The 26,320-nt window shown below is 47.7% G+C and overlaps 1 protein-coding gene across 1 annotated transcript; it reads right to left on the bottom strand.

Moving 5' to 3' along the window:
- Window positions 1-12,948: 12,948 nt before the first annotated feature.
- On the bottom strand, window positions 12,949-14,215 carry LOC133893469 (protein DETOXIFICATION 39-like). The gene is made up of 3 exons (XM_062334496.1): window positions 13,952-14,215; window positions 13,732-13,818; window positions 12,949-13,515 (listed from the first exon to the last, which is right to left on the bottom strand). Exons 1-3 carry the CDS (start codon window positions 14,018-14,020, stop codon window positions 13,441-13,443), a joined length of 231 nt encoding a protein of 76 aa, XP_062190480.1. The 5' UTR covers window positions 14,021-14,215; the 3' UTR covers window positions 12,949-13,440.
- Window positions 14,216-26,320: the final 12,105 nt, after the last annotated feature.

Here is a 26,320-nt window from a genome sequence, read left to right as displayed (position 1 = left end):
CTCCGGCAACGATGAACCCTGGTAGTTGTGCAATATACACTTCCTCCAATTCGTCATTGAGAAAGGCTGATTTCACATCATGTGATGGACTGGTCATTCCCACTTGGGCAACTAGCACCAGCAGCAGGCACACAGACTCCCGATAGACTCCAGCACGGATTTCACATCCAGGTGTGAATGTCCCATCGAAGTCCACGCCTGGCTACTACACATAGCCTTTGGCGACAAGGCGGGCTTTATGCAAGATCACAGCTCAAGCTTCATCTTTCTTGAGCTTGGACACCCATTTGAGCTCGATCAGGCGGTGTCCACGCGATAGCTCCACCAGCATCCATATTCCATTCTCCTCAACGTCGTCAACGCTGTGCTCGACTGTGTCCCACAGGCCTCACTCCTGCAACATGACCTTCATCATGAGGGATTAGTTAGCATAATTGATTCACGTTAGTGTCAGGTACGTAGCTAATCCACCAATCTCCTACACCACTCGTTGTACCACCAAGTCACCACCATCGCTGATGCCACTTCCACTGGTGCCGCTGTCATGGACCCTGGGACACAGTGGTGATTGTGATTGCGAACCGCTGGATGTTCGTTCTCCAGCTAAGGTGGGTCAGTCAGTCGCCGGGAGATGGAATTGACTCACCATTGTTGATAGAAGAGAAGATGTCTTCCACGAACAAAGTGCAACGAGAATCTCTTCTAGAGAGGAGACTCAAGCTTGGAGAAGAAGTGGAGAGGAGGAAGAACCAAAAACATGTTGATAGTAAAAAAGATTAGGTCCTCTGGCATGATAGCCATGAGTCTATATTTATAGTGTCGTTCATTATGTAAATGTGCAAGCATGCCCTTACAAAGATAGCAATACAAACTATCATTATAGCACAGGGACCTAGGATCGGTCGAATCGCTCAGTATGGGTCTAGGGATGATGCATTTACCCCTAATCAGAAGATATTATCTACTATGATAATACAGTGGTGCAAGTTGTCCTAAGGGCGTGGTACTCAGCCGATTGACTATTGCAGTGCCACACTGCCCAAAGTGTCAGTCCTGCTTCAACTTACACTGGGATGTTAGAAAGGCCTCCACTTGCATCGGTATTAAATGCCAGTCACTTTCTTGCAGGTGGAGGACGGCTGGCGAGCCCCCTCTGGCTGACTTTCTCCAAGACCTGATGACTTGCCCCCCCGGTGCTTCAGGGAGCTTGCCCAGACTCCGGAGGACTGAGGTTCCGGAAGGCTAGGGCTCCGCAGAGTTCTGGAGCCCAGAGATCCACAAGGCTTCCGGGTACCCGGTCCATAGGCATAGGCTGGAAGGGTCAGGGATGTTGGGGATCCTTAATGATGACCCCCAACAGCCTCTATAAGCCTTAGTTTCTACAGGGAGTTCGGAGCCCGAGAGCTCCAAAGAAGCTCTTGACGGTGTCCCCTTAGTATTATCTATGGGATGAGATATTTCCCCAACAGTACCCTCTCATTTGCTGGCCCTGAGATGTGGAGGGGCGAGCAGATATAGAAGGGACTAGCTTTAGCCTAGCCTCATAATCAGGATATCCTAATATAACTTCTAGCTATTGAGGAGCCTCTCGGTGATGACTGTAGGCGATGGTGATGAAGCCATATGGAGATGGCATAATCCGGAGGAAACAGTGTGGTCTAGAGCCCAATGATGAGAGTCGGAGATATCGACTTGGTTTATCTAAAGCTCGACAGGGATGATGCAGTCCGGAGCCTGGCGTGGGTCTTCTGAGGTTGAGCCGATGTCAGAGCCAAGGGCCGTGGGGGTTTGCTAGGATTTACGTGCACTGGAGCCTATGCTGAGGTCGGAGGCATAGTAGATGTTGAAGTCAAAGGCCATCGGGTTTGAACGGAAGCAATGCGCTCCAGAGCCCATGCTGTGGTCGGTGGCATAGAGGCGTTGGAGCCGAAGGCCACTGAGGTTCGAATGGAGGCGATACGCTCTAGAGTCCATGCTGAGGCTAGAGGCATAGAAGCATCAGAGCCAAAGGCCGTCGAGGTTCGAATGGAGGTAATATGCTCCGGAGCCCGTGCTGAGGCCGGTGGCATAGATGTGTTGGAGCCAAATGCCATTTTAAAGCCCTGCAGCGGTCAGAGCAAGCTCTTTAGATTCTCTGATGGTGAGCCTTTTCACCATTTGAACCGTCATAATGGAGATTGTATGTAGAGGCAAGATAATCTCCCCATTTTTTTGCATAAGTACTTAATGACGCGTGGTAATGTCAGTGCATTTGATGGGGTAATGCGCCGGTTCTCCTTGGGTCTTGTGTCAATTGCCCTTGCATGCACTGAAAGGGATTCAAATAATAATTGCGATGGGTTGTGTATGCAAAAAAACTAGGGCGCTGTTGCAGGGAGTTGCCGCATGTGCACGGATTTGATCTGGATGTGGCCATGACCGCTCAGAATAATAAATGGGAAGGCTGCGAGATGACACCCGTAGCACGTTTCCTTCCTAGGCGTACGCAAACGATTGTCCCGGCTATACAAGCTAGGGTCTACCTAGTTGATCTTTCATTGATGTGTAAGGGAACGATTATTCTTTGGCTTGATCATGGGGTCCTCCTCCTCATCCTCATCATCAGAGATGTCGATAATTTTGACTAGCTTGACTTGGGCGGGGTCACCTCTGGTGCTGACGCCAGTTCCACTTGCTGTGGTGCCTCCGGGGGTGATCGGTCCCGCGAACCTGCTTGCAAGGTTGGAGTTGACAACCATCATGCTTCCATCCTTGCAGAGAGAGCCACCCCTTGCTACTCCATCTCGATCTCTAGTATGATTGGTCGCTCCAGTTGAGATTATCGATATCTCTATCGATGGAGAGGAGGTTGACTGTGATCTTTTGGAGAAGGAGATCAATGAGGAAGAGAATGCTGAAGCAAAGAAGGAGGCAACCCAAGCGGAGAAGAAGAAGGCCAAGGAGGAGGGAGAGAAGGTCGTGGAGGAGTCATCTTCATCCTCATCCTCATCCTCTAATAGCTCGGGGCATCAGCTTCCGCAGTGAAAGGCTGTAGATGAAGTACATACGTCGCTTCATGCGCCGATGTTACGGCTTGTAGTTTTCTTCCCCATCCTTTGTTAGTGCTTTTGGTCCCGAGTAGTCCAGATACTAAGGAACTCGGGAAGACATGTAAGTATTTTTTGATGTGAAATTTATTAATATAACTAAGTCCTTGGGTTCAATTAGTGTTTTTTTCTTTGATTGAAGTGTATGGCGATCCTCCGGGCATGTAGCTAGACATGTTTTTTGTGTGTGTGCACCTAAGTTCCAGTGCCTCACCTTCCCTGGCCCCCTCGCATGCAGCCGTTGTTAGCGACCAAAGAGTGTGATTATAGGTATTTTTTAGTGTTTTAGGGGCGACTGGAGTGACGAAGTCTTACACAGGTTTAGGCTTCAACACAACTGAGGTAGGTGTCCTTGACGTGAGGAGGGTTTGAACCTCGACACCTTTGGCAGGGGATATTGACCTCGTCGTACCTGGTAGAGGAGGTGTAGCCGATAGTGGGGCCATGAGATGAGTTCTTTGATGGAGGTGAGGTAGTTTCGGAGCCTAGTGGAGGTGGATGGAGGCGAAACCGATGATTAAGGATGAGGGAGGCAGTTTGCGACCCCCTAAGCCCTAGCCGCCACTAGGTTCTAGCATGATACAAATATTCTTCTACCCGATGCCGATACAGACTTCTCTCCAAATTTGTTCTAGTTTTTTTACTCAAAGCAATCTATTCGGAGCCTGATGGCTGTTGGAGGAGGTGAAGCTAATGGCTAGGATGAGGGAGGTAGTCTGTGACCCCTCGGCCCTTAGCCACGGTGAGGCTTTGGAGGCAGGGCCATCCGAAGCCCAGTGTGGGTTGTCGAAGGTGAAACCGATGGCTAAGGGAGGTAGTTCGTGACCCCCTCGGCCCTTAGCCTTGCCGAGGCTCCAGAGGTAGGGCCATCCGGAGCCCAACGGTGATTTTTAGAGGTGAAGCCGATGGCTAGGCCGAGGGAGGCAGTCCGCGACCCCCTCGGCCCTTAGCCGTGCCAAGCCTCCGGAGGTAGGGCCATCCAGAACCCAGCGGTGGTTGCTAGAGGTGAAGCCGATGGCTAGACTGAGCGAGGCAGTTCGCGACCCCCTCGACCTTTAGCCGTGGTGAGGCTCTAGTGGCAGGGCCATCCGAAGCCCAACGGCAGTTGCTGGAGTTTAAGTCGATGGCTAGGTTGAGGGAGGCAGTCCGTGACCCCCTCGGCCCTTAGCTGTGGCAAGGCTCCAGAGGCAGGGCTATCTAGAGCCTAGCAGTGGTTGCCGGAGGTGAAGCCGATGGCTAGACCGAGAGAGGCAGTCTGTGACCCCCTCGACCTTTAGCCGTGGTGAGGCTCCGGAGGCAGGGCCATCCAGAGCCCAGTGGCGGTGGCTGGAGGTGAAGCCAATGGCTAGGCTGAGAGAGGCAATCTATGACCCCCTCGGCCTTTAGCCATGGCGAGGCTCCGGAGGCAGTGTCATCCGGAGCCCAGCAGCAATTGCTGAAGGTGATATGCCCCAGAGGCAATCATAAAGATAATTATATCGTATGTCTATGTCAATGTACTTTTGAATAATATGTTTCTCCAAGAATGACTACCTTTTATATTGTTTGATAAGTATGTGACTTGCTCATGAAACTCTTTGTTTATATGATGATGTTATTCTTAGTCGATCCTTGGTCGCATATCATTATGATGATATATAAGATCAGCACATGTATTGATTGATGATCACGTTCCATAGATCATAGGTATAGAATACCAAGTTAATAATGTGGACATTATGTTAGAGAACATGATGTTGGATAGACCCACCTTGAGATACTGCTGGATTGTTATTTATGATGTGACATCAGTTGTTATCTCAAATGGTGTACCTGTAGGATCTTTAGACCTAAGATCATCATTGATTCCCAGAATGTGTAGTGGCATACTTTGAGGCTGCCAAACTCTATTCTGTAATTGGGTAGTCATAAAGGTAGTTTTCAAGCTTGTCATGAAACATGTCGTAGGGTGTGAGCAATCAAGATGGAATTTGCCCCTCCTTGATAACAGGAGAGATATCTTTGGGCCTCTAGAGGTAGTTGGATCGCGAAAGTGCATGGACATACCAAAATGATTAAAGAGTTAGTCATGATGAATCCACTACTTGATCAAGTGAATGGTCGAGCTATCACAAGGATGGCACATATCTCGGTTTGAGCTTGACTGGTATCGTGAGGCTAAGGGATCGGTGCATGTGTATATCAATGTTTAGCCGATATGATCTTTTGTGTATACCCGGGAGTCAACATGTCCTGCTACGGACCGCTATTGATTTTGGTTTGGAAATGGTTTCTGAGTCGTAGCCATTTGTATATGAACCTAACGGGTCACATATTTAATGGGTTGGAACAAAACATGCAAATTAGATTCTTGTATGGGTTTTGATTGGATTGTGATCCATGAGAAGTTAGAGTCCTAAAGGGCTTTCAACGTGGGAGCCCATTGGCGAGCTCTATATAGGGAGAGGCGTGGGTAGGGTGTGCCAAGGTCGAGCCACTTCGAAACCCTAGCCACAACCTTCTACACGATCTCCTAAAACCCTAGCCGCGCATGCGGTGCTAGCACATCGACGCTCGGCATTTTTGCGCAGTACGTGTGGATATCATAGAGGTGCTACTGCTATTGCAGCACTGATCTTCTCGGCAAGTTGATCACGATGTGTCCGGGACTGGTCGCCGGCTGTGATGAACAGTTCAACGTACATGCTCATGTGATCAGAGCATAACACGACCACTTGGATTTGGTCGGATAGCACGGCACGACCACTCAAAACTGGTCGAGGACGCGACAGACCTGATCGGGAGCTGGTCGAGAAGTACGACCACCTGCTCAGAGTTCGTCGGGGAGCGTGACCACCTGCGCGGGGCTAGTTGGGGATATGATCGAGAAGCTGCTCAAGGAGTTTGACACGCATGATGTTGAATCGGTCTACTCCAACTCTTCTTCTGCTGCACTGCGCGTTGAAAGGTAACAATCTATGATCTTCTACTAGCATGGTTTCCTGGGTGAATGCAACAGAATTTTTTTATTTTAGGCTAGCGTAGCCTGCCCGTTACCCAATAGTTGCCGGAGGTGAAGCCGATGGCTAGGCCAAGGGAGCCAGTCTGTGACCCCCTCGACCCTTAGTCTTGGCAAAGCTTCGGAAGTAGGGCCATAAGGAGCCCAGAGACGGTTGCCGGAGATGAAGCCGATAGCTAGGCCAAGGGAGACAATCTATGAACCCCTCGGCCCTTAGCCGTGGCGAGGCTTCGGAGACAGGGCCATCCAGAGCCCAGCGGTTGTTGCCAGAGGTGAAGCTGATGGCAAGCCAGATGAAGGCAATCCGCGACCTCCTCGGCCCTTAGCTGTGGAGATGCTCCAGAGGCAGGGTCATCTAGAGCCCATGGCTATGCCTAGGGAGGTAGTATGCGACCCCCTCAGCCCTTAGCCGTGGCGAGGCTCTGGAGGTAGGGCCATCTGGAGCCTAGTGAAAGTTTTTTCAGAGCTGAAGTCGATGATGAGGCTAAGGTGATATCTTTGGTACTTGGCTAACGCCTTTGAGTTACCAAAGGGTCCCATGACTCTATGACATTGATGCTATGCCTCCAACTTGCCGAAGGGTCTTCTGTACCTCTATGGCATCGAGGCTTATGCCTTCAACCTGCCAGAGGGTTTCTTTGTACCTCTACGACATTGAGGCTTACGCCTACGATCTTTTGGAGTGTTTTCAATACCTTTACAACATCGGAGCTTACGCCTATGACCTGTCCGAGGGTTTTCATTACCTCTACGGCATCGCGGCTTTCGCCTATGACCCGTCGAAGGGTTTTTAGTACCTCTATGACATCGGAGCTTACGCCTACGACTTGTCGGAGGGTTTCCAGTACATCTACAACATTAAAGCTTTCGCCTACGACCTGTCAAAGGGTTTCTTTGTACCTCTACAACATTGGGGCTTACGCCTACAACCCATCAGAGGGTTTTTTTACCTCTACAGCATCAAATCTTTCACTTACGACATGCTGGAGGGTTTCTTTGTACCTATGTGACATCAGAGCTTTCGCCAATGACTTGTCAGAGTGTTTTCAATACCTCTACGACATCAGTGCTTTCGCCTACGACCTGCTGGAGGGTTTCTTTGTACCTCTACGACATCAGGGCTTTCACCTACGACCTGTTAGAGGGTTTTTAATACCTCTATGATATTAGGGATTTCGCCTATGACCTGTCGGAGGGTTTCTTTGTACCTCTACGACATCGAGGCTTATGCCTATGACCTGTCAAAGGGTTTCTAGTACCTCTATGGTATCAGGGCTTTCACCTACAACCTGTCGGAGGGTTTTTTTGTACCTCTATGATATTAGGGCTTATGCCTATGACATGTCAGAGGATTTCTAATATCTCTACGTCATTGGAGCTTTCGCATACGACCTGTCAGAGGGTTTCTTTGTACCTCTATGGTATCGGGGCTTTTGCCTATGACCTGTCGGAGGGTTTTTAGTACCTTTACAACATCAGGGCTTTCACCTACGACCTGTCAGAGGGTTTCTTTGTACCTCTATGACATCGGGGATTTCACCAGCGACCTATCAGAGGGTTTTCAATACCTTTACGGCATCGGGGCTTTCACCTACAATCTGCTGGAGGGTTTCTTTGTACTTCTATGACATCGGAGCTTTCGCTTACGACCTGTTGGAGGATTTTTAGTACCTCTACGGCATCAGGGCTTTTCTACGACCTACCAGAGGGTTTCTTTGTACCTCTACGATATCGGGGCTTATGCCTATGACCCGCCGGAGGGTTTTTAGTACCTCTACGATATCGGGGCTTTCACCTACAACCTGTCAGAGGGTTTTCAAGGTTTTTAAGGTATCTCCGCTACCGAGGCCATGCCATCGGTGGGGGAGGTTTTTAAAATGTCCCCGCCACCGAGACTGGGCCATTAGTGGGGAGGTTTTTTAAGTTGTCTTCGCCACCGAGGCTAGACCATATGTGGGGATGTTTTTGAGATGTCTCCGCTACTGAGCCTAAGCCATCGGTGGAGAGGTTTTTAAGATGTTCTCGCCACCGAGGCTGTGCCATCGGTGAGGAGGTTTTAAAGATGTCCCCGCCACCGATGCTAGGCCATTGGTGGGGAGGCATTTAAGATGCCTCCGCCACCAAGGCTAAGCTATCGGCGGGGAGGTTTTTAAGATGTCTCCACCACCGAGGCTAGGCCATTAGTGAGGAGGTTTTTAAGATGTCTCCGCCACCGAGGTTAAGCCATCGGTGGGGAGGTTTTAATCTCTATGCCTTATTTTTAATGAAGGTATAACTTAAGTTTGGACTGTAGATATAACTTAGGTTTTACTGTTTATTGTTGAACGGAGATATAACTTAAGTCTTACGGTATCCTATTGCTACCTAGCAGCTATTTGTCGTAGAGACTTCCAATCAGATAAGGTAGCTACTTTCATAGTATGCTAACTTTGTTATATAAATACTAACTAGCTAGGTAAGCTATTGCTAGGTGGCCATAAGCGGACGCACCTTTGCTAAAATGAGGCCAGGAAGAACTCCACAGCCTGAAGGCGGCGTAAGGGTCGACTTCTTCAGCCTGGGCTACCCGCCGAAGGGTCTAGGCTGCGTAGGTATCCAGAGCACTTAGAGCCCTATTGCCGGAGCCTTGCACTTCTTTAGCACGACCAATCCCACCAGTGTCGAGCCAGATGAGGGAGGCACGTCGGGGCTCCAAAGGCTCAAGCCAGACCCCATATGTTGCAGGTTTGCCAAACTTTGTTTATGGTTAGAGCCTTTTCGTGACTTAGTCCTCATTGCTGGGGTATTGCATCATTTGTGGCAGAGCCAACGGCGGCATAGAGGGTCGAGGGGGCTCGGTAAGGCCTGGACGTCCACCTGGCTTCCTGCTGCATGCTTGCGACCCCTAGGTCGCCTGTCGGTGACTTTTTTCCATTACTGGGCACCCATCTGCCTCTTGAGGTAATCTTCCCAAAAAGATATGAGGGTTCGACAGCTGTCTGTATTGTGGCCACGTCTGGGTCCGTCCAGGATGCACTAGTACCCTTTCGGCGGTTCTGAAGCTTGTGGTCGATGCCAAGGATGTCAGCAAGATCTGCGCCCCCTAGGGTCGGTGGTCTCCTCGGAGCCTGCTTCCACGTGGGGAGGTCGTCGGGTCCCGCTGGGCGACTAGGCTCTCAGAGGACATTGGCTCAACGAAGGTGCCCTAGGTGTCTTCACAGAAGGCGTCTTGAGGTTGGGCCCACACATTAGTGCCCCTAGGCTCGAGCACTCAGAACTATTGAAGGATAGCCTGTCTGGCTGCGGCCTTAGCAGTAACCCCCTGGGTGCAACGGGGTCCTTTCTACGCCACTGTTGGAAAACCTCCACGCCAGCTTGGGCCTCCGTGTCAACCCAAGCTATTGGGTTAGCAGTGGTCGGATGGTCACCGCTTCGCCTAGCTGTGGAGCTGGTTGGTGCACACGGTGTGCCCGGTCGTGGTTGCCATGCATACGTTTGCATGGGTGCAATGATGGAAACGACTACTTAGGCTAGTGCCTTAGTGGTCTTTGGTGGTGTCCTACCTCCTCTTGTACTTCTATGTTCAGGTCCCCATGGATGACGTACTTTTGGCAGAAGAGAAGATGTCTTTCACGAACAAAGTGAAGCGAGGGTCTCTTCTAGAGAGGAGACTCACGTTTGAAGAAGAAGTCGAGAGGAGGGAGAACCAAAAATGTGTTGATAGTAAAAAAGGTTGGGTCATCTGGCCTGATGGCCATGGGTCTGTATTTATAGTACTGTTCAGGGTGTAATTATACAAGCATGTCCTTACAGAGATAGATATAAACTATCACTATACCATAGGGACCTAGGGCCGGTCGAATCGCACAGCATGGGTCTAGGTAGGATGCATTTATCCCTAATCAGAAGATATTATCTACTATGACAATATAGTGGTGCAAGTGATCCTAAGGGCGTAGTACTCAGTCAGTCGTCTATTGCGATGCCGCACTGTCCAAGGTGTCAGTCCGGTGCCCACTTACGCTGGGATGTAATAACGGCCTCCACTTGCATAGGTATTAAATGCCAGTCACTTTCTTGTAGGTGGAGAATGGCTGGCGGGCCCTCTCTGGCTAATCTTTCTTCAAGACCTGATGACTGGCCCCCTTGCTTTAGGGAGCCTGCCTAGGCTCCGGAGGACTAGGGCTCTGGTGGGTTCCAGAGCCTGGAGATCTGCAAAGCCTATAGGGACCCATGGTCCACAAGCATAGGCTGGTGGGGCCAGGGGCATCAGGGGTCTTTAATGACGACCCCAAACAGCCTATGGAAGCCTTAGCTTCTACAGTGAGTCTGAAGCCCAAGAGCTCCGGAGAAGCTCTTGACGACGTCTCCTTAGTAATATCTGTGGGTCGGGATATTTCCCTCAACAACCATGAACTCCACGGTGAAGTCACTTGATAGAGCCACACTCTGAGTTGCATCCACTTTCCAGCTCCATCCGGCATCCTCGTTTGAAGATCACATCTCATGACACGCGGACATGCTTGTTGTCAGGTCATAGAGGTGATACACCTTTGTGCCATGCTCGTAGTTGATGAAGATATAGGGCGTACTCCTGTCATCAAGCTTTCGCAGATGCGGACGTGTCTCCTTGACGTGCACTAGACAGTAGAAGGTGCGCAACAAGTTTACCGTTGGCTTTCGTTCGTGCCACACCTCAAATGGTGTCATGCCCTCCAGGCTCTTTGTTGGTGTGCGATTGAGTAGGAAGACGGTGGTGCTCACCGCCTCTCCCCAAAACTCTACCAGCATACCCCTCTATTTCAGGAGCGCGCACGTCGTCACGATGATCGACTGATTGCACCTCTCCATCACGCTATTCTGCTGTGGGCTGCACGGCGTGAAGAAGTGTCACTGGACGTCATGATCCATGCAGTGGCGCGTGAATTCAATGGATGTGAATTCACCGCCGTTGTCGATGTGCTCAATGTACAATCAATTGTGCCCACGATGAACTTTGAAGAGAAGGCAGCTCTGGCGGTCCCAGATCCGCAAGATGCCATCCTCGATCAACACCTTGGAGCCCCCTCGTCCAGCTTACCCACACCGATGATGCTGCTCTTCAGCCATGGGATAATGTAGACTCCGAAGAGCGCCTTGTGCTCTCCGTTCTTCCTAGCAACAGGATGTGCCATAGCCATGGATGTCGACCACCGAACCGTCTCCGAAATGGACAGAGCCCACCACACCTTGATTAAGCTTCGTGAAGACATCGTGGTGACCCGTCATGTGGTTGGTGGCGCCGGTGTCGAAGCACCAGTCCTCTAGGTGGTCGCCATCGTTGCTGGAACCAAGGTGGACTTATTTGTGCGGCTCGTCGAGGTGGACGTGGCTTGGCGGTGGCTCCTGCACATCACTGAGAGCGCACACCCACACCATTAGGAGCGCAAGCTTGTCTTCTTCCTCACCCTGGGCCAAATAAGCCTGCGCCTTCTTAAGCGATTGGCAGTCCTTGGCCCAGTGGCCATAGCGCTTGCAATTGCGGCACTTGTCGTGGGAGACATCACGCGCATCCTTCTTGCCATCGGAGCTATCGCCTCCCCCTTTCTTCTGTAGTGCACGCAAACAGCGATGGGCATTGCTGCTGCCCTTGCCACTGCCCGAGGACCTTGTGCCTTGCTTCTGCTCCTTGATGCACATGAGCCATTGCTCCTCGGTGAGGAGGAGCTTACCACCGATGACAGGGGATTCTTTCGGATCCCGATGATGCTCCACTCCCTTTAGCCTCCTAGTCACTTCCTCCAGTGTGAGCGTCGAGAGATCGAGAAGAGTCTAAATGGATAGAGCAATCTGCGAAAATCTCTTGGGGCTACTCGCACATATATTTCTACCACCTTCTATCCGGAGAGACGATCCTCCACCACCTTTAGCCTTTCAGTCACTTTCTCTAGTGTGAACAGGTTGGTGATGAGCCCGTAGGGACGATCCTCCACCACCTTTAGCCTTCTAGTCATTTCCTCCAGCGTCAGCGAGGTTGGTGACGAGGTCGGAGAGATAATCCTCCACTGCATTTAGCCTTCCAATCACTTCCTCCAGCGTGAGTGAGGTTGGTGAAGAGACTGGAGGGATGATCCTCTACCGCCTTTAGCCTTCCAGTCACTTCCTTCAGCGTGAGTGATGTTGGTGACGAGGCCGGAGAGACGATCATCCACTGACACGAAACAAAATTGCCTTAGATTCCTTCTATAGATGTTGCGTCGAGGCCTTGCGGATGCGATTATCGCCGACGCGCATCGATGTGATGGCGTCCCAAGCCTACTTAGCACTTGTTTTGACTCAGCGACCGTGCCGATCATCTCTTGGGGCACAACATGGAGGATGGCCACTAGCACCATGCAATCTTTCTGGAAATGCGCATCACCAAACTCCACTGCATCCCAGAGACTGCGAGCCTGCAGGATGACCTTCATGAGCAGGCTCCAGTCAGTGTAGTTGCTTCGTGTGAGGATTGGGTACGACATGCCACCAACCTCCTGAACCACACGCTGGATGACCACATTGCGTGGCATCCACAATGGAGAGCTACGATGGTTGAACTGCCTCCGGGGACTCAAAGTCGCACCACTCATAGGAGCCAACATTGCCAGGATCGATCAACCCTACCTCTGATATCAATTGTTGGATTCAATCCTGCGAGAGGTGGGTTGTATGAACACACGCGAGCACACACTGTTAGCAGCTTCTGATGTTTATTCAAAAACACACAAAAACTTATAGCTATTAACATTCTCTAAGATACATGAGTTTTCTCGCTACCAACAGCATCTAATGTTTATTCAAACACCCAAAATCATATAGTTCCTGACAATCTCTAATTAGATACCGACATCCTGCAGCAGAGTGCACCGGATGGAAGCTCGGGATGAGCTTCATCCAATTAGAGACTGTCAAACAGCACCGACCTACTGTTATCCTAACTGTAGTGTCCATTTGTCGCTTTGGCTGTTGCCTCCTGCAGCCTGCAGAATTTCTAATTCCAATCAGGTCTGCAGGGCAATTCTGGAGCTCATGGACTAAAGAATTTCAGAAACTGAAGTTGCTTCATTCTAGTACAGTATTCAGTAAGGCCACTTGCCGTATTTCTGGTTAATAATTGGACTAAGGATTAGCAAAGCATTGCAATTGGCGACCTCAAATTAGTATCGTTAGGTGAGGAGAATAGTTTGTGAATTCTGAAACAGCATGATCTCAGATGAAACCAACCGAACTACGCATTAGTGCATTTCTGAATTGAGTGGTCTATGTTGCAGTTAGAAGTGGCAGATGAGATGGCACTGAAAAGTATTGCAGAATGGATCAACTTGCAGCAGCATATTGACTCTTGATCCACTCCTGACATCACCACTCCTTGTTTGCGAAGAGAGGCTCCCTTGTGTCGTCCCACTTATCCAATCTTTTCCTCGCTTCCTCGACCTAAATTCATATCCAAAAATAAAATTACAACAGAAAAGTACCGAGGTTTTTTTTTTTGTTATGCAAAATTCAGAGAAGACTTAGTTGAACCACCTAAAATGGCCACATAAGCAAGCATGCACTTCGATGGAATAATTGGCCTAAATAACGCATCGGCACATAACTTAGATGTGAATCGGTTACCGAGGAACATGATGATCATTAAAGGCGGCTTACCTCCTTGTTCCTATCAGTCCTGAACGTGATCCAGATCAGAATAAGTGTTTGAATGAGGGTGCCCCCGATCACCCCTCCCCACAATCCCTGCAAATGTGAGTGATCCAGATCAGAATGAGCTCCGTTTTCTCACTCGCCGAAAGTCTAGGGACAGGTACTCGTAACATGTTTTCCAGTCGACTCTAGAGGTAAAATGGTATAGATTGTGAATTAACAGTACCTTGATGCCAAAGTCAAACTTGAATCCAAGAAGCACACCGAGGGGTACGCCGATGAAGTATGCTACCATTGCTTGCCATCCACATCCAACAGCCACGCCTTCATCAGTCCAGTGAAAAATATTTTCAGCATCAGTGAGAAGAAGAAAACATCACAAAAGGAGTAATTTTTATTATCAATACATCATAACCAGACGAACCAAACTTACTAAAAACCTCACCTGACAACAGTGGCGGGGCTCTGCCTTCGACAAGACCCGGACCAAAAACTAAGCATCTAAACTATCTAAATTGGGTCACATACCAATATATAATAAAAATAAAGCAAAAAATGTACAATTTAGATAGTATTTTAACTCCATGCTTATACGGTACAATGAACTACTGAACTACATAAAAAAATACAATGATACAAAAGTAATTACCTAATTAATGAGTACTTCGTTCATCCAAGTCTCTCATGTGTTCATCAACAATAGCATGAGAAACCGAACCTACATTTACAGGTTGTATATGTAAAAAATTAGGATGTAAAATTACAATTAATTAATGAACAAAAATTAGTAATCAAGAATATAACATACCACTAGCACTAATTGGAGGTAATCGAGGTAGCTTTTTTCATATGACTCTTTAGTTCTTGAAAATGGTATAAAATATCTTCATCTTTGATGCTTGCAAAAGTATCTCACTCAATATAGCAAACCATCATATGATTCAACCACTCATTCGACATCTTATTCCTCAACTCAGTCTTGATAATTTTCATAGCTGAGACGGCTCTTTCAACCGCAACGGTTGCAACATGCAAAATCAAACCTAATTCGATGAGGCAATAAACCAATGGAAAAACAGTGTGTCTGTCAGTTTGAACCATCTTAATAGCAAGATTACCAAGGTCATGACAACTTGTGAAATTGGGATCATCTCTCACATTAGCAACGAAGATGTCAAGTTGGTCCTGAAGAACTAGAAGGTCATATTGGGAGAAATTGGCATCATAAATCTTAGCCAATTCTAATAATTTACCTTTATCATAGTAGGCAAAAGAGTTCTTTGGATCTAGACAGGCAATGCATCTCAATAATTGAGGAGATCTTTCAACAAAGCGATTGTTTAATTCCGCAATAATTTGATCATACACCACATTAAAGATTTCATATTTGAAGTGATGATAGTAAGTTACCAACTGTCTACTACGACCCCTTGAACAACTCCTAACAGTTATTGTATCTTCCATATTTGGTATAATGATGTGATGTAGGAGACAAAAGATCTTTACCTCCTCAAATAGGTCCTCCCAAACATTCTCTCATATTTCATTAATTTTCTGCAACATGGTCACAATCAAACCTACTGCACGAACAATGTTTCTTTCCTTTGCAAGCATTGTGACAAATCATTAGTTTTTCTCAATAATCTGATCACAAGATACAATATAAGCCCAAATTAAAAACACTCCATTTGTTTCAACAAACTTGAAGCAATGTATTTCTTTTCCCCCATTAGAGGCATCATCAACCTCATTCTCCGATACCTCTAGAACTGCATCCCACATGAGAATAATACAACATAATGTTTTATAGTGTGAGCCCCATCTATTATCCCCAGGTCGTGCAAGGTTGCTTTCTTTCTCTTTTCCCTCTCCTTGAAAAAATGTCACCATTGTCCAATTGGCTCACAAGATTCTCAGGATGTTGTTAGGCCAATTGATCCCTTCTCTTGCAAGAAGCATTAACGGTGTTCACAATCAAAGTGGATGTGTGAAAGAAATCAAAGACAGAAGAACAACACTTGGCAACTGAAATAACCACTAATTGCATCGGTGTGCAAAGCAATGTATATAAAAAGCATATTAATTCTCATCCAATATCCATCTTTGCAACCCATGAAATTCTCCTCTCATGTTTGATGCCCCATCATATCCTTGCCCACGCAATTTAGATATAGACAAACCCTAGAAAGCAAACATACAATCTAAAGCTTCCTTTAGAGAAGATAATGTTGTGTCAGCAACATTCTCAAGACTAAGAAATCTCTCAATCACATGACCCTGCGAATTAACATACCTGCATGGAGGAAGAATCATCGTTAGTGATTAATATGGTGAGCCTTTAAATAAAAAACAGCAAACCAAACATTAGATACTAACCTCAAAACTACAACTATTTGCTCCTTGATAGATGCATCTCGAGCCTCATCAACAAGAAAAGAGAAATTGCTATCCCCAATATCTGCAATAATGGCTTGGGTGGTTTTTTGTGCACAAGCTTTACTTTTTGAATTTCTGATGAAGTCATTTGATTGTAAAAAAGTAGATGTGCAACGTTTTTATCCTTGGCTTTATACCATTCTATCAACTCTATAAAGTTTCCCTTGTTGCTTGAGCTAGAAGACTCGTCATGTCCATGAAAAACATATGCTTGTAATAAAAGAAATCTTACAACTCTTAATATAACAAGCATACGATCTTTGTATTCATCATCTTTATTCTTAGTTCCACTAGTTATCACATGTGACACACTTTGCCTCCGATTTTTGTAAGCCTCATAATGCCTTCTTGCATTATTGTGAGCAATGCCTTTAGCATGATCATTCAGACTAGTAGTTCCATCTTTCCATCTACGAAATCCAACATTGGTGAAGGATTCAATACCGAAGTTTTCAGCTCTTGGTTGCTTAAAGAGGAAGCAATAAAAACAAAATGCAGCATCCTTATCAACACTGTATTCCAACCAAGCATGACTTTTAAACCATCCTTCATAAAAACTCCTATTATGTTTGTTTACTACACTTTGTGGATCATTATGACCTTTTGGTTAGCATGGACCCATCAAAATATACTCCCTTTTGGCAACATCAATAATGTTTGGATCCATTTGCTCAATTGGTATGTGAAGACTAGGATTAGTGAGAATTTGATTGGAATCAGGTACAACATGAGGATTGACATAAGCATTGCTAGCTCCGGTTGTTCCTACTGTTTCTTGTTCTTCATTTTATGGTTCTAGAGGAGGTTGGCTAGATCATATTACAAGAATAGCAGGAGCATAGTAAGATGACAATGTCTTGGTCCTTTTCATTGTGTAATTCTAATACCAATTATCTATAAGATGCAACATAAATATAATCAGATTTCATTTCAATATGTGCAAATGATACAAAATTTAATCAAAATATAAATGTCATCTTGCAGCTAATTTAATCAGATTCTATTACCAAAATATAAATATCAAAAATATAAATTTAATCAATAAATAACAATGTTGAAGTTGCTTGCCTGCCTCACTGCGCTCCTACAGTGGTAGCAGTGTCGTGTGCCCTTGGTCCTTGCCGCTGTCTACCATGGTCGATTGGCTGAGCTCTAGCTCCCTAGCCCTGCTGCTGCCTGCCCCGGTGCCCCCTGCCGCCCAACTGGTAGCTAGTTGCTACTGCCCCTTGCCATCCTACACCCTGGCCCTGCTTCTAGTGTCTAGCGCTCTATCACCGCTCCCTGTTGCCTTGCACTAGTGCGCCTTGGCCCTTGGCACGCTGCTGTTAGCGCCTACTGTTGGCCTACTGCGTGCTGCCCCAGTGCCCCCTGCGGCCTGCGCCTAGTGCCCTAGCCCTGCTGTGGTAATGCTAGCTGTGCACCTACTACCGACAGGTCATGGGCGAGTGGGCGACGATGCTAGCCGCTAGGGTTGCTACTGGTTGGGGAATGGGAATCGAGAGATGAGGCGGGTGTTGGGCGGGTCAGCGTGCGACTTTAGAGGATGAGACCATGGACTCCAGCCCGCCTGGAGGGAAGATAGGCCTGGCCTAGCCAGTCCGCTGGCCATCTGGGCCCTGGGCTAAGCGAAGCCTAGGCCAACTGAATGGAATAGCATTTGGACTGGGAAAATCAGTGAGATATACTTAGTTTTTTGGGCCACGACTGGGGCCATGGCCCAAGTTGCCCATGTCCAAAATCCGCCCCTGCCTGACAACACGGTCTGGATCCCGCAGAGCACAATGGTCCCAACGAACAAGGGGCACAAATTGGCGACAATTTGATTGGAATCAGGTACAACATGATGATTGACATTACCACTGCTAGCTCCGGTTGTTCCTATTGTTTCTTGTTTTTCATTTTCTGGTTCTAGAGAAGGTTGGCTAGATCGTATTACAGGAGCAGGAGCATAGTAAGATGGCAATGTCCTAATCCTCTTCATTGTGTAATTCTAGTACCAATTATCTATAAGATGCAACAAAAATATAATTAGATTTCACTTCAATGTGTGCAAATGATACAAAATTTAATCAAAATATCAATGTCATCTTGCAGATAATTTAATCATTATATTACCAAAATATAAATGTCAAAATATAAATTTAATAAATAAATAACAATGTTGAAGTTGCTTGCCTGCCTTACTGCTGCAGTCTGCAGACCTGCATTGACAGTAGCGTCGTGCGCCCTTGGCCCTTGTTGTTGTCTATCGTGGCTGACTGGCCAAGCTCCAGCTCCTTGGTCATGCTGCTATTGCCTGCCTCGGTGCCCCCTACCGCCCTGCACCCTGGCCCAACGCCCTGCGCCTTGCTGCTGGCCCCCTGTCGCCACTCCCTGCTGCCCCGCGCCAGTGCGCCTTGGCCCCTGGTGCCCTGCTGCTGACGCATGCTGCATGCTTACCCAGTGCCCCCTGCAGCCTGCGCCCAGTGCCTTGGCCCTGTTGTGATGCTGCTGGCTATGTGCCTGCTACCGATGGGTCATGGGCGAGTGGGCGACAATGCTAGTCGCTAGGGTTGCTACTGGTTGGGGAATGGGAATCGAGAGATGGAGCGGGCGCCGAGCGGGTCAGCGTGCGACTTTAGAGGCTGAGACTATGGACTCCCACCCGCCTGGAGGGAAGATAGGCCTGGCCTAGCCAGTTTGCTGGCCATCTGGGCTGTGGGCTAAGTGAAGCCTAGGTCAACTGAATGGAATAGCATTTGGACTCGGAAAATCAGTGGGATGTACTTAGTTTTTTGGGCCATGGCCCCAGTTGCCCATGTTGAAAATCCACCCCTGCCTGACAACACGGTCTGGATCACGCAGAGCACAATGGTCCCAACGAGCAAGGGGCACAGATCAGCGACGGTGCATGAGATGACCGTGCCTCTGGTGAAGATGTAGCTGAGCTTGTCCCTGAGCAGGAAAGTGACAAGACCAGCCATGGCCGACACGAACGCCGACAGGGCGGTGACCGTCCAAGCAGAGAACGCGGCAGACCTGTGGTTGCCGGCACCCAGTTCATTGCCTACTCTCACGCTGCAGATGAGAATTCAGATAAACAAATTCTTTAAGCTTGAAAATGTTCTTCAGGTGAGAATTCAGATAAACAGTTTGTTGAACGGGAGAACACTACTTTATGTTCCAAAATCTGGTAAGGTGAAGTGACGAGAAAAATGCTTCATTTACTATGTGCCAATCCAATCAAAGATTGTACTAAATCTTGCACCGCATTGGCATTGATCGAACGACATCATCATGTGCCCCAGATTAAGGTAACGCATGGGATGCCTGGATCCAGTTCACTTAATTTTCAACGTGTTCTTGCCGGTTGGGATATGGAAGATGGGACTAAAGTCTGAACGCATAGCCATAAGCTTCATCACACAGTTGGCTCATGTGAGCTTAAGGATGGCCTCTGCCTTCGGAATGCTGACGCCACCTTCGCCAGGTTGGTACAGACAATACTGAATTCACAGCTAGGGCGAAATGTCTTGGCATACGTTGATGACATAGTGGTCAAAAGCATCAGAAAGGACAAACACCTCGAAGACCTTCGGGAAACTTTTGAAAACTTGCGAAGCGCAGGCCTAAACCTAAACCCTGAAAAATGTGCATTTGGGGTGCAGTCTGGAAGGTTGCTGGGCTTCTTCGTCTCAAAAAGGAGCATCAAGATAGAACCTCAAAAAATTCAAGCAATAATTGACATGAGACACCCGCAGAGCAGGAAACAAGCACAACGCCTGGCAGGCAGGTTAGCAGCGCTAAACCGGTTCATCATAAAATCAGCCGAGCGAAGCCTACCTTTCTTCAAAACTCTAAAAGGCTCTGACCCCTTCAAATGGGGTATGGAGCAGCAGGAAGCCTTCGATGAGTTGAAGAAATATCTAACAAAGCTCACGGTCTTGTCCAGCCCTGATCCTGGGGCTGAGTTGTTGCTATACATAGCAGCATCCCCTACGACAGTAAGTGCCGTACACGTGCAAGAAAGGCAAGAAAATAACAAGTTGCAATAATTTCCGGTATACTAAGTATTGGAGGCTTTGGCAGGCCCGAAGAGGTTCTACTCCGAAATGGAAAAGGTGGCCTATGCGCTTGTAATGGCATCGTAAAAGCTTCGCCATTACTTTACGGCTCACAAAATTATAGTGCCCACCTCCTTACCCCTTCGTGACATGTTTGAAAATCGTGAAGCTATAGGGAGGATTGCAAAATGGGCTGCGGAGATCGCACCATTCATGATAGTTTTCATTGCAAGAACAGCGATGAAGTCTCAGGCATTAGCGGAGTTCGTGGCAGATTGGACGCCGCATGCCAAAGCTCCAGAAGAAGTACCGTTAGACCCAGTTTGGATCGCATATTGTGACGGATCCTGGGGGGGCTTCGGGTGTTGGTGTGGTGGCAGTGGTGTATTCGCCTTCAGGAGTGAAGTTGCGATACGCCGCCAGGCTCGAGTTTCGATCGACAAACAACATTGCGATGTACGAAGCAATTCTCCTTGGCCTTCGTAAGGCATGGGCATTGGGCACCCGAAGGCTCTTGGTCAAGACAGACTCTAAAGTGATAGCAAGCCAAATTGATAAGACATTTCAGATGAAGGAGCCAGAACTAGTCAAATACATGGCAGTGGTACGAAGCATGGAAAAGCATTTCCTGGGATTCACAGTCACGTGCATATCAAGAAATGACAACTTTGAGGCCGATGACAACACAAAGGTCGCGGCGCAAAATCTACCAACACCGCCAGATGTGTTTTATCAGAAATTGAAGGTGCCAGCTGTAGATGCCTCTTTGCAGAAGGCATGCTCAGTTGCTATAATCAAGAGCGAAGATTGGCACTCTCCCATAATGGCTTATCTTTGCGGCTACTATGAGCCCAAAGATAATATCGAGGCGAAGTGCATGGCGCAGAGAGCCAGAAACTACAAAATTGTGGGAGCCGACTTGTACAAGATGGGAGTCTGTGCACCGATGCTGCGATGCATATCCCAACCAGAGGGACAAAACTTGCTGAGAGAAATACATGGAGGACTGTGTGGCTCGCACGTAGGCACCCGAACGCTCGTCGGAAAAGTATTCAGGCAAGGATTCTTTTGGCTGAAGGTGGTCTATGATGCGGAGTGTGTAGTCCAAAGTTGTACGCAGTGCTAGTACTTGGCGAAGGGTTCAAACAGGTCTTTGGCAAAGACAAAACTCATACCACCGATCTGGCCATTAACGCGGTGGGGAATTGACATTGTCGGACAGTTACCAGCTGCCCTGGAAAACTTGCGTTACGCTGTCGTCGCAGTAGAGTACTTCTCCAAGACGGTGGAGGCAATGCCACTGGTGAATATAACGTCAAGAAATATCCAAAAATTCTTGTGGCAGAACATCGTCTGCCGCCTTGGAGTTCCACGCGAAGTGACTGTTGATAACAGCACGCACTTTGATAGCAAAGGGTTTAGGCAATTCTGCGAAGACCTGGGAATCAAAGTCCACTTCACATCAGTGTATCACCCACAATCAAATGGAGCTGTGGAAAGAGCAAACGACATCGTCTTTGCTGGTGTCGTAAGATGTCTGCAAGGCCTGCCAAAAGGAAAGTGGGTGGAAGAGTTGCCGAAGGTCTTATGGTCTGTAAGAACAACGGTAACAAGACCGACTGGATTCACACCATTTCGTCTGCTCTTCGGTGAAGAGGCAATGACTCCGGAGGAATGTAAAAATAGATCATTTCGAGTCATGAATGAATCGGCCCAAAGCGAAGAATTGACATCAAAAGATGCACTGGATGAAATGAGAATACAGGCTATCGAAAACTTGATCAGATAACAGGAGGAGACTAGAAGATGGAGAGACAAGAAAGTGTTCCCAAAGGAGTTCGCCAATGGAGATGTGGTATTGCGAAGACTCAACAATACTTCCACAGTGGGAAAATTGCAAAGTAGGTGGGACGGACCTTTCTTGGTGAAGAGTTCATTAAGGTCCGGATCTTATCACTTGGCTAGTGTCGAAGGGGATGAGCTCCCGCACACTTGGAATGCTGACAACCTTCACAAGTTCTATGTGTAGTAATTGAGGAAGATGTCTTCGCATCGATGGGCGAAGCACACGAATCAATGCAGCATTTACATAATTTTGTTTTCCTTTAATTTAATCAAAACAATGTACGGTGCAAAACTTTGATCATGGGTTGTTTCGAAGTTGTCCATATTTTAAATTTTTTTTTCCACAACATCTTCACCTCTATGGCAAAGTAATTATGATCCAATTACACATGAATGCCTAATGGTTAAAAAAAAAGAGAAAAGAAAGAAAAAACCAAAGTACTGCTCTACCTCAAAAGGCGGCGCACCTCTTGGCTAAAAGTCAGGGGCTAAGAGTGCTTGCCCTCGCACCGAAGGAGAAACATACCTTCGGAAGAAAAAGCCGAAGTGCTGCTTGACCTCAAAAGGCGGTGCACCTCTCTGCTAAAAGTCGGGGGCTAAGAGTGCCTGCTCCCGCACCAAAGGAGAAACATACCTTTGGAAGAAAAAGCCGAAGTGCTGCTCGACCTCAAAAGGCGGCGCACCTCTCGGCTAAGTCGGGGGCTAAGAGTGCATGCCGCTGCACCGAAGGAGAAACATACCTTTGGAAGAAAAAGCCGAAGTACTGCTCGATGTCAAAAGGCAGCACACCTCTCGGCTAAGTCGGGGGTTAAGAGTGCCTGCCCCCGCACCGAAGGAGAAACATACCTTCGGAAGAAAAAGCCGAAGTGCTGCTCGACCTCAAAAGGTGGCGCACCTCTCGGCTAAAAGTCAAGGGCTAAGAGTGCCTGCCCCCACACCGAAGGCGAAATATACCCCAAAAAGAAGAAAAAAAACTCCTCGACCTCATAAGGCGGGGCATCTCTCGAAAGTAGGGGCTACGAGTGCCTACCCTTTGCCGAAGGCACAAGATACCTTCGGGAACAAAAAGAAAAACAAAAACAACAAAAAGGGAAATCGAACAAAGAAGCACGACGTTAATCCTAAAACATGGGAAGTCTACAGGGAAAAATTGAAAATTTGACGAAATAAAAGTCGAAGCCTGGATAACCATCGCTATGAAATGCACAATAGCATTTATGATTAATAGCAATTACAACGCGAAACCAAGAGAGATGCACTACCAAGCCATTGAGCACAAAGTAAAGTGATTAAACGATCGAGGCCGTGTCAAAAAATGATGCTTCGCGTGCGTTGCTACCGAAGGTCCCTACGGCTTCAAAGTCAGGGGGGGACGGAGTTCTCTAGATCACACTTCACGTGCGGTGCTGCCGAAGGTCACTGCGGCTTCAAAGTTGGGGGGTGGGGCGGCGTTCTCCAGATCACGCATCGCGCGCGGTGCTGCCAAAGGTCCAAATCAATGAAGGACTGACTCGATAAGCTCAATATATAATAACCAAACATAATAATCGTCTCAACATTCTTTACTCCGCAAAATCATCAATATCAGGATAAACAAAATCCTTATACCATCAGCTAAAGCCAAATTGAAAGGCTATGCCTTGACTGGCATGAAAAGGCAGCGCTAGATCCAATGGGGATCCAACGTAAGTGGATGAAGAAGTGGTAGACGAAGATGCAGGAAAAGTGCTTCTGCCCTCGATATGTCGCACTATTTGCGAAGAAGGCCCTCGACGGTAACAAAATTGAAACTGACGGGGCAGGAACCCACGATTATCGTCTTCCAACTCAAGCTTCGATCGACAAGAATATACGGAGGCTCAATGTCTCTGCGCGCAATCTGGTGGGACTCATGCTCAGCCCTACTGGTCTCTAAAACCGAAGGGCTAAAAGACTTCCAGAACGCTTTGGAGTTGGCATTCATCACGTCATAGGACCTACACTTCTCTCTCCAATACCTCTTGAAATCAATAGCTGGGTGGCAACGGTGAAAGGAATCCCAGCAAGACCAAGACATGAAAAAATTGTCCCACATCATAGTGATGGGAACAGCATCTTCGGGTACCTGCGCAGTGTTCGAGGGGAGGACCTGTGCAGGGAGCGAAGATAGTCAAAACATTTAACAACAAATAAAATTGTATATATTACAGAATATTTCAGTCAATAACAAAATGCTCAAAACCCAAAACGACGCTTCGTGCTTTCTTCACACCTTCTCAGGTTCTTTGGCTAGCGTGGTCGTCACTTTAGTGGAAGGGTTTTCCTTCGCTTTCGCCTACAGCAAAAAGAGCCAATGAATGCGCAGACGGCGGAAATCCCAATTTTTTTTTATAAAAAAATGTACTCACTGGCGATTGATTTCCGCCTCCCGAAGGGTGAGCTCGCGGCCATGTTTACACCAGTAGTTGGTAGTGAATGAACGCGCAGTGGCCTTCGATGCCCTCGACACGGCCGAAGTTGACATGTCCGATGGGTAGCAGAAGGTGTGTTTCTGAAGCGCAATGTGATGGTCATAGCCAGTCATCTCAATTGACTGGACTAAACTCCTGGTTGAGACCATGGCGCAAAAGTCCCCGTACGACTGGGTCGCAGGCAAAAGCCTGCTACTGGTTTCGCTGATCTATCCAACAAGTCCACCTAGCCCAACAAGATCAAGCGTCTGAGGCATGGCCGAAGCACCGATTCCATCAAAGGTATTGCTAATTGATTCGCAGGCTGCAATGGCCTTTGGCTCCAATTCTCCAAGCACAGTGAGGGCGTCATCGGATAGCCATTAGATTCTGGCGAAGACAGGTGACCTCTTCTTTTGCGCTTTGTTTGCCTGAGCGAAGGGAGTTCACTTCTTTTTCAAGCTGCTGCAAGTGCAGATCAGCCTCCCTCGCTCATCGCGCGAACTCCCATTTTTGGGCCTCGGCCTTCTCCGCCCGGATCTGAAACATATCCCTTTGCGCCTCTGCATTTTTCGCGCAGGCCTCAAAATGCTCCGCCTGCTTGTGTTGAGCGTGCGAAATAAGCATAGCCTGCAATAGCGCGCAGGTATGATTACGAATAACTGAGGAAACGATGTAGGACAATAATTAATAAATATTATATATATATATAATTGCCACGTCGGAGGCGTTGATGAGCTCAGTAGCGGGCTTTCGCGCGAGAGAAATCTCAAGCTCGGGTAGAATGAAGGTGCTAAAACAATGAAATCTTGAAGGCTATAGCGTCAATAGCCTTCGCGTCAAGTAAGCCGCTATGACCCATAAGCCCCTTTCCGCCACGGCGAGGCATGGGCGGCAACGAAGTCTCCTCTTTGGTCTCTATGGCTCTGTGGCCGTCGGACGACTTGTCTTTAGAGGAGGAACTCGAAGACAAAGAGGTAGATGACGAGTCAGCTACAACTTCAACATTCTCTGCTCCTTTGGCCTTAGCTTCCCCCACCGCTGGCTCAGCGCTCACGCGCGGATCCGAAGGCTCGTCGTCGTCATCACTGAGAATTAGTGTGGGAAGGTCCATGCACGCACAAAGTACGACTTCGGTGAAGAGGAATGAGGATCCTGTGTGCCCTTCGGACCTGTGGAGGACAAGTGGAACAAGCCATTGCGAGCCATTGAGATATAACAAATCGCACAAGCTAGAAAGCGCTTACAAGTCATTATAAGCCACGCACCCCCTTGTGCAAGCTCACATCAATAAGAGACAAATAGGATATAGGGTTATTATCCTAAGGGATGCCTAAACCTGTCTAAAAACCACACTGTATGTTCCTTTGACTCGTCCACTTGAAGTATCCCCTTCTATTCTACAAATTCGTAAGATCGACGGTTCACCAATTGTTGACACTTTTCTTTCCTTGGAAGGAGGGTACTAACACTAATCCAACTTTTTATGAATTTGTTTCCAGCTTTTTCGATGTAAACTTGCTCAATCAGCCACACTCCTAAATCTTAAAGGATCAAATGCGTCAGTGCCCCTGCTTTGGTTCCTAATTGTCTGTTTGCCCTCGCGAATTTGCACTTTGCATCATTGCCTCTGATTTTCTGATTTGAAGCCATCGACTTGCCCCTACTTTGCAATGAATGGTTCACGGAATCAAGTCAGAGAGTTTGACCAGAAATAGGACTATTTTACCCTTACATGGCTATCAATAGGCAATAGAGGGTGGGAGGATGGCTGCAAATCAGAAGAGAGAGAGAGAGAGAGAGAGAGAGAGAGAGAGAGAGAGGGAGAGAGAGAGAGAGAGA

This window comes from Phragmites australis, chromosome 15 (assembly GCF_958298935.1).
Source record: "Phragmites australis chromosome 15, lpPhrAust1.1, whole genome shotgun sequence".
NCBI classification, from domain to species: Eukaryota; Viridiplantae; Streptophyta; class Magnoliopsida; order Poales; family Poaceae; genus Phragmites; species Phragmites australis.
The sequence above is the reverse complement of the archived record's forward strand: the minus strand, read 5'-3'. Positions and strand labels throughout refer to the sequence as shown.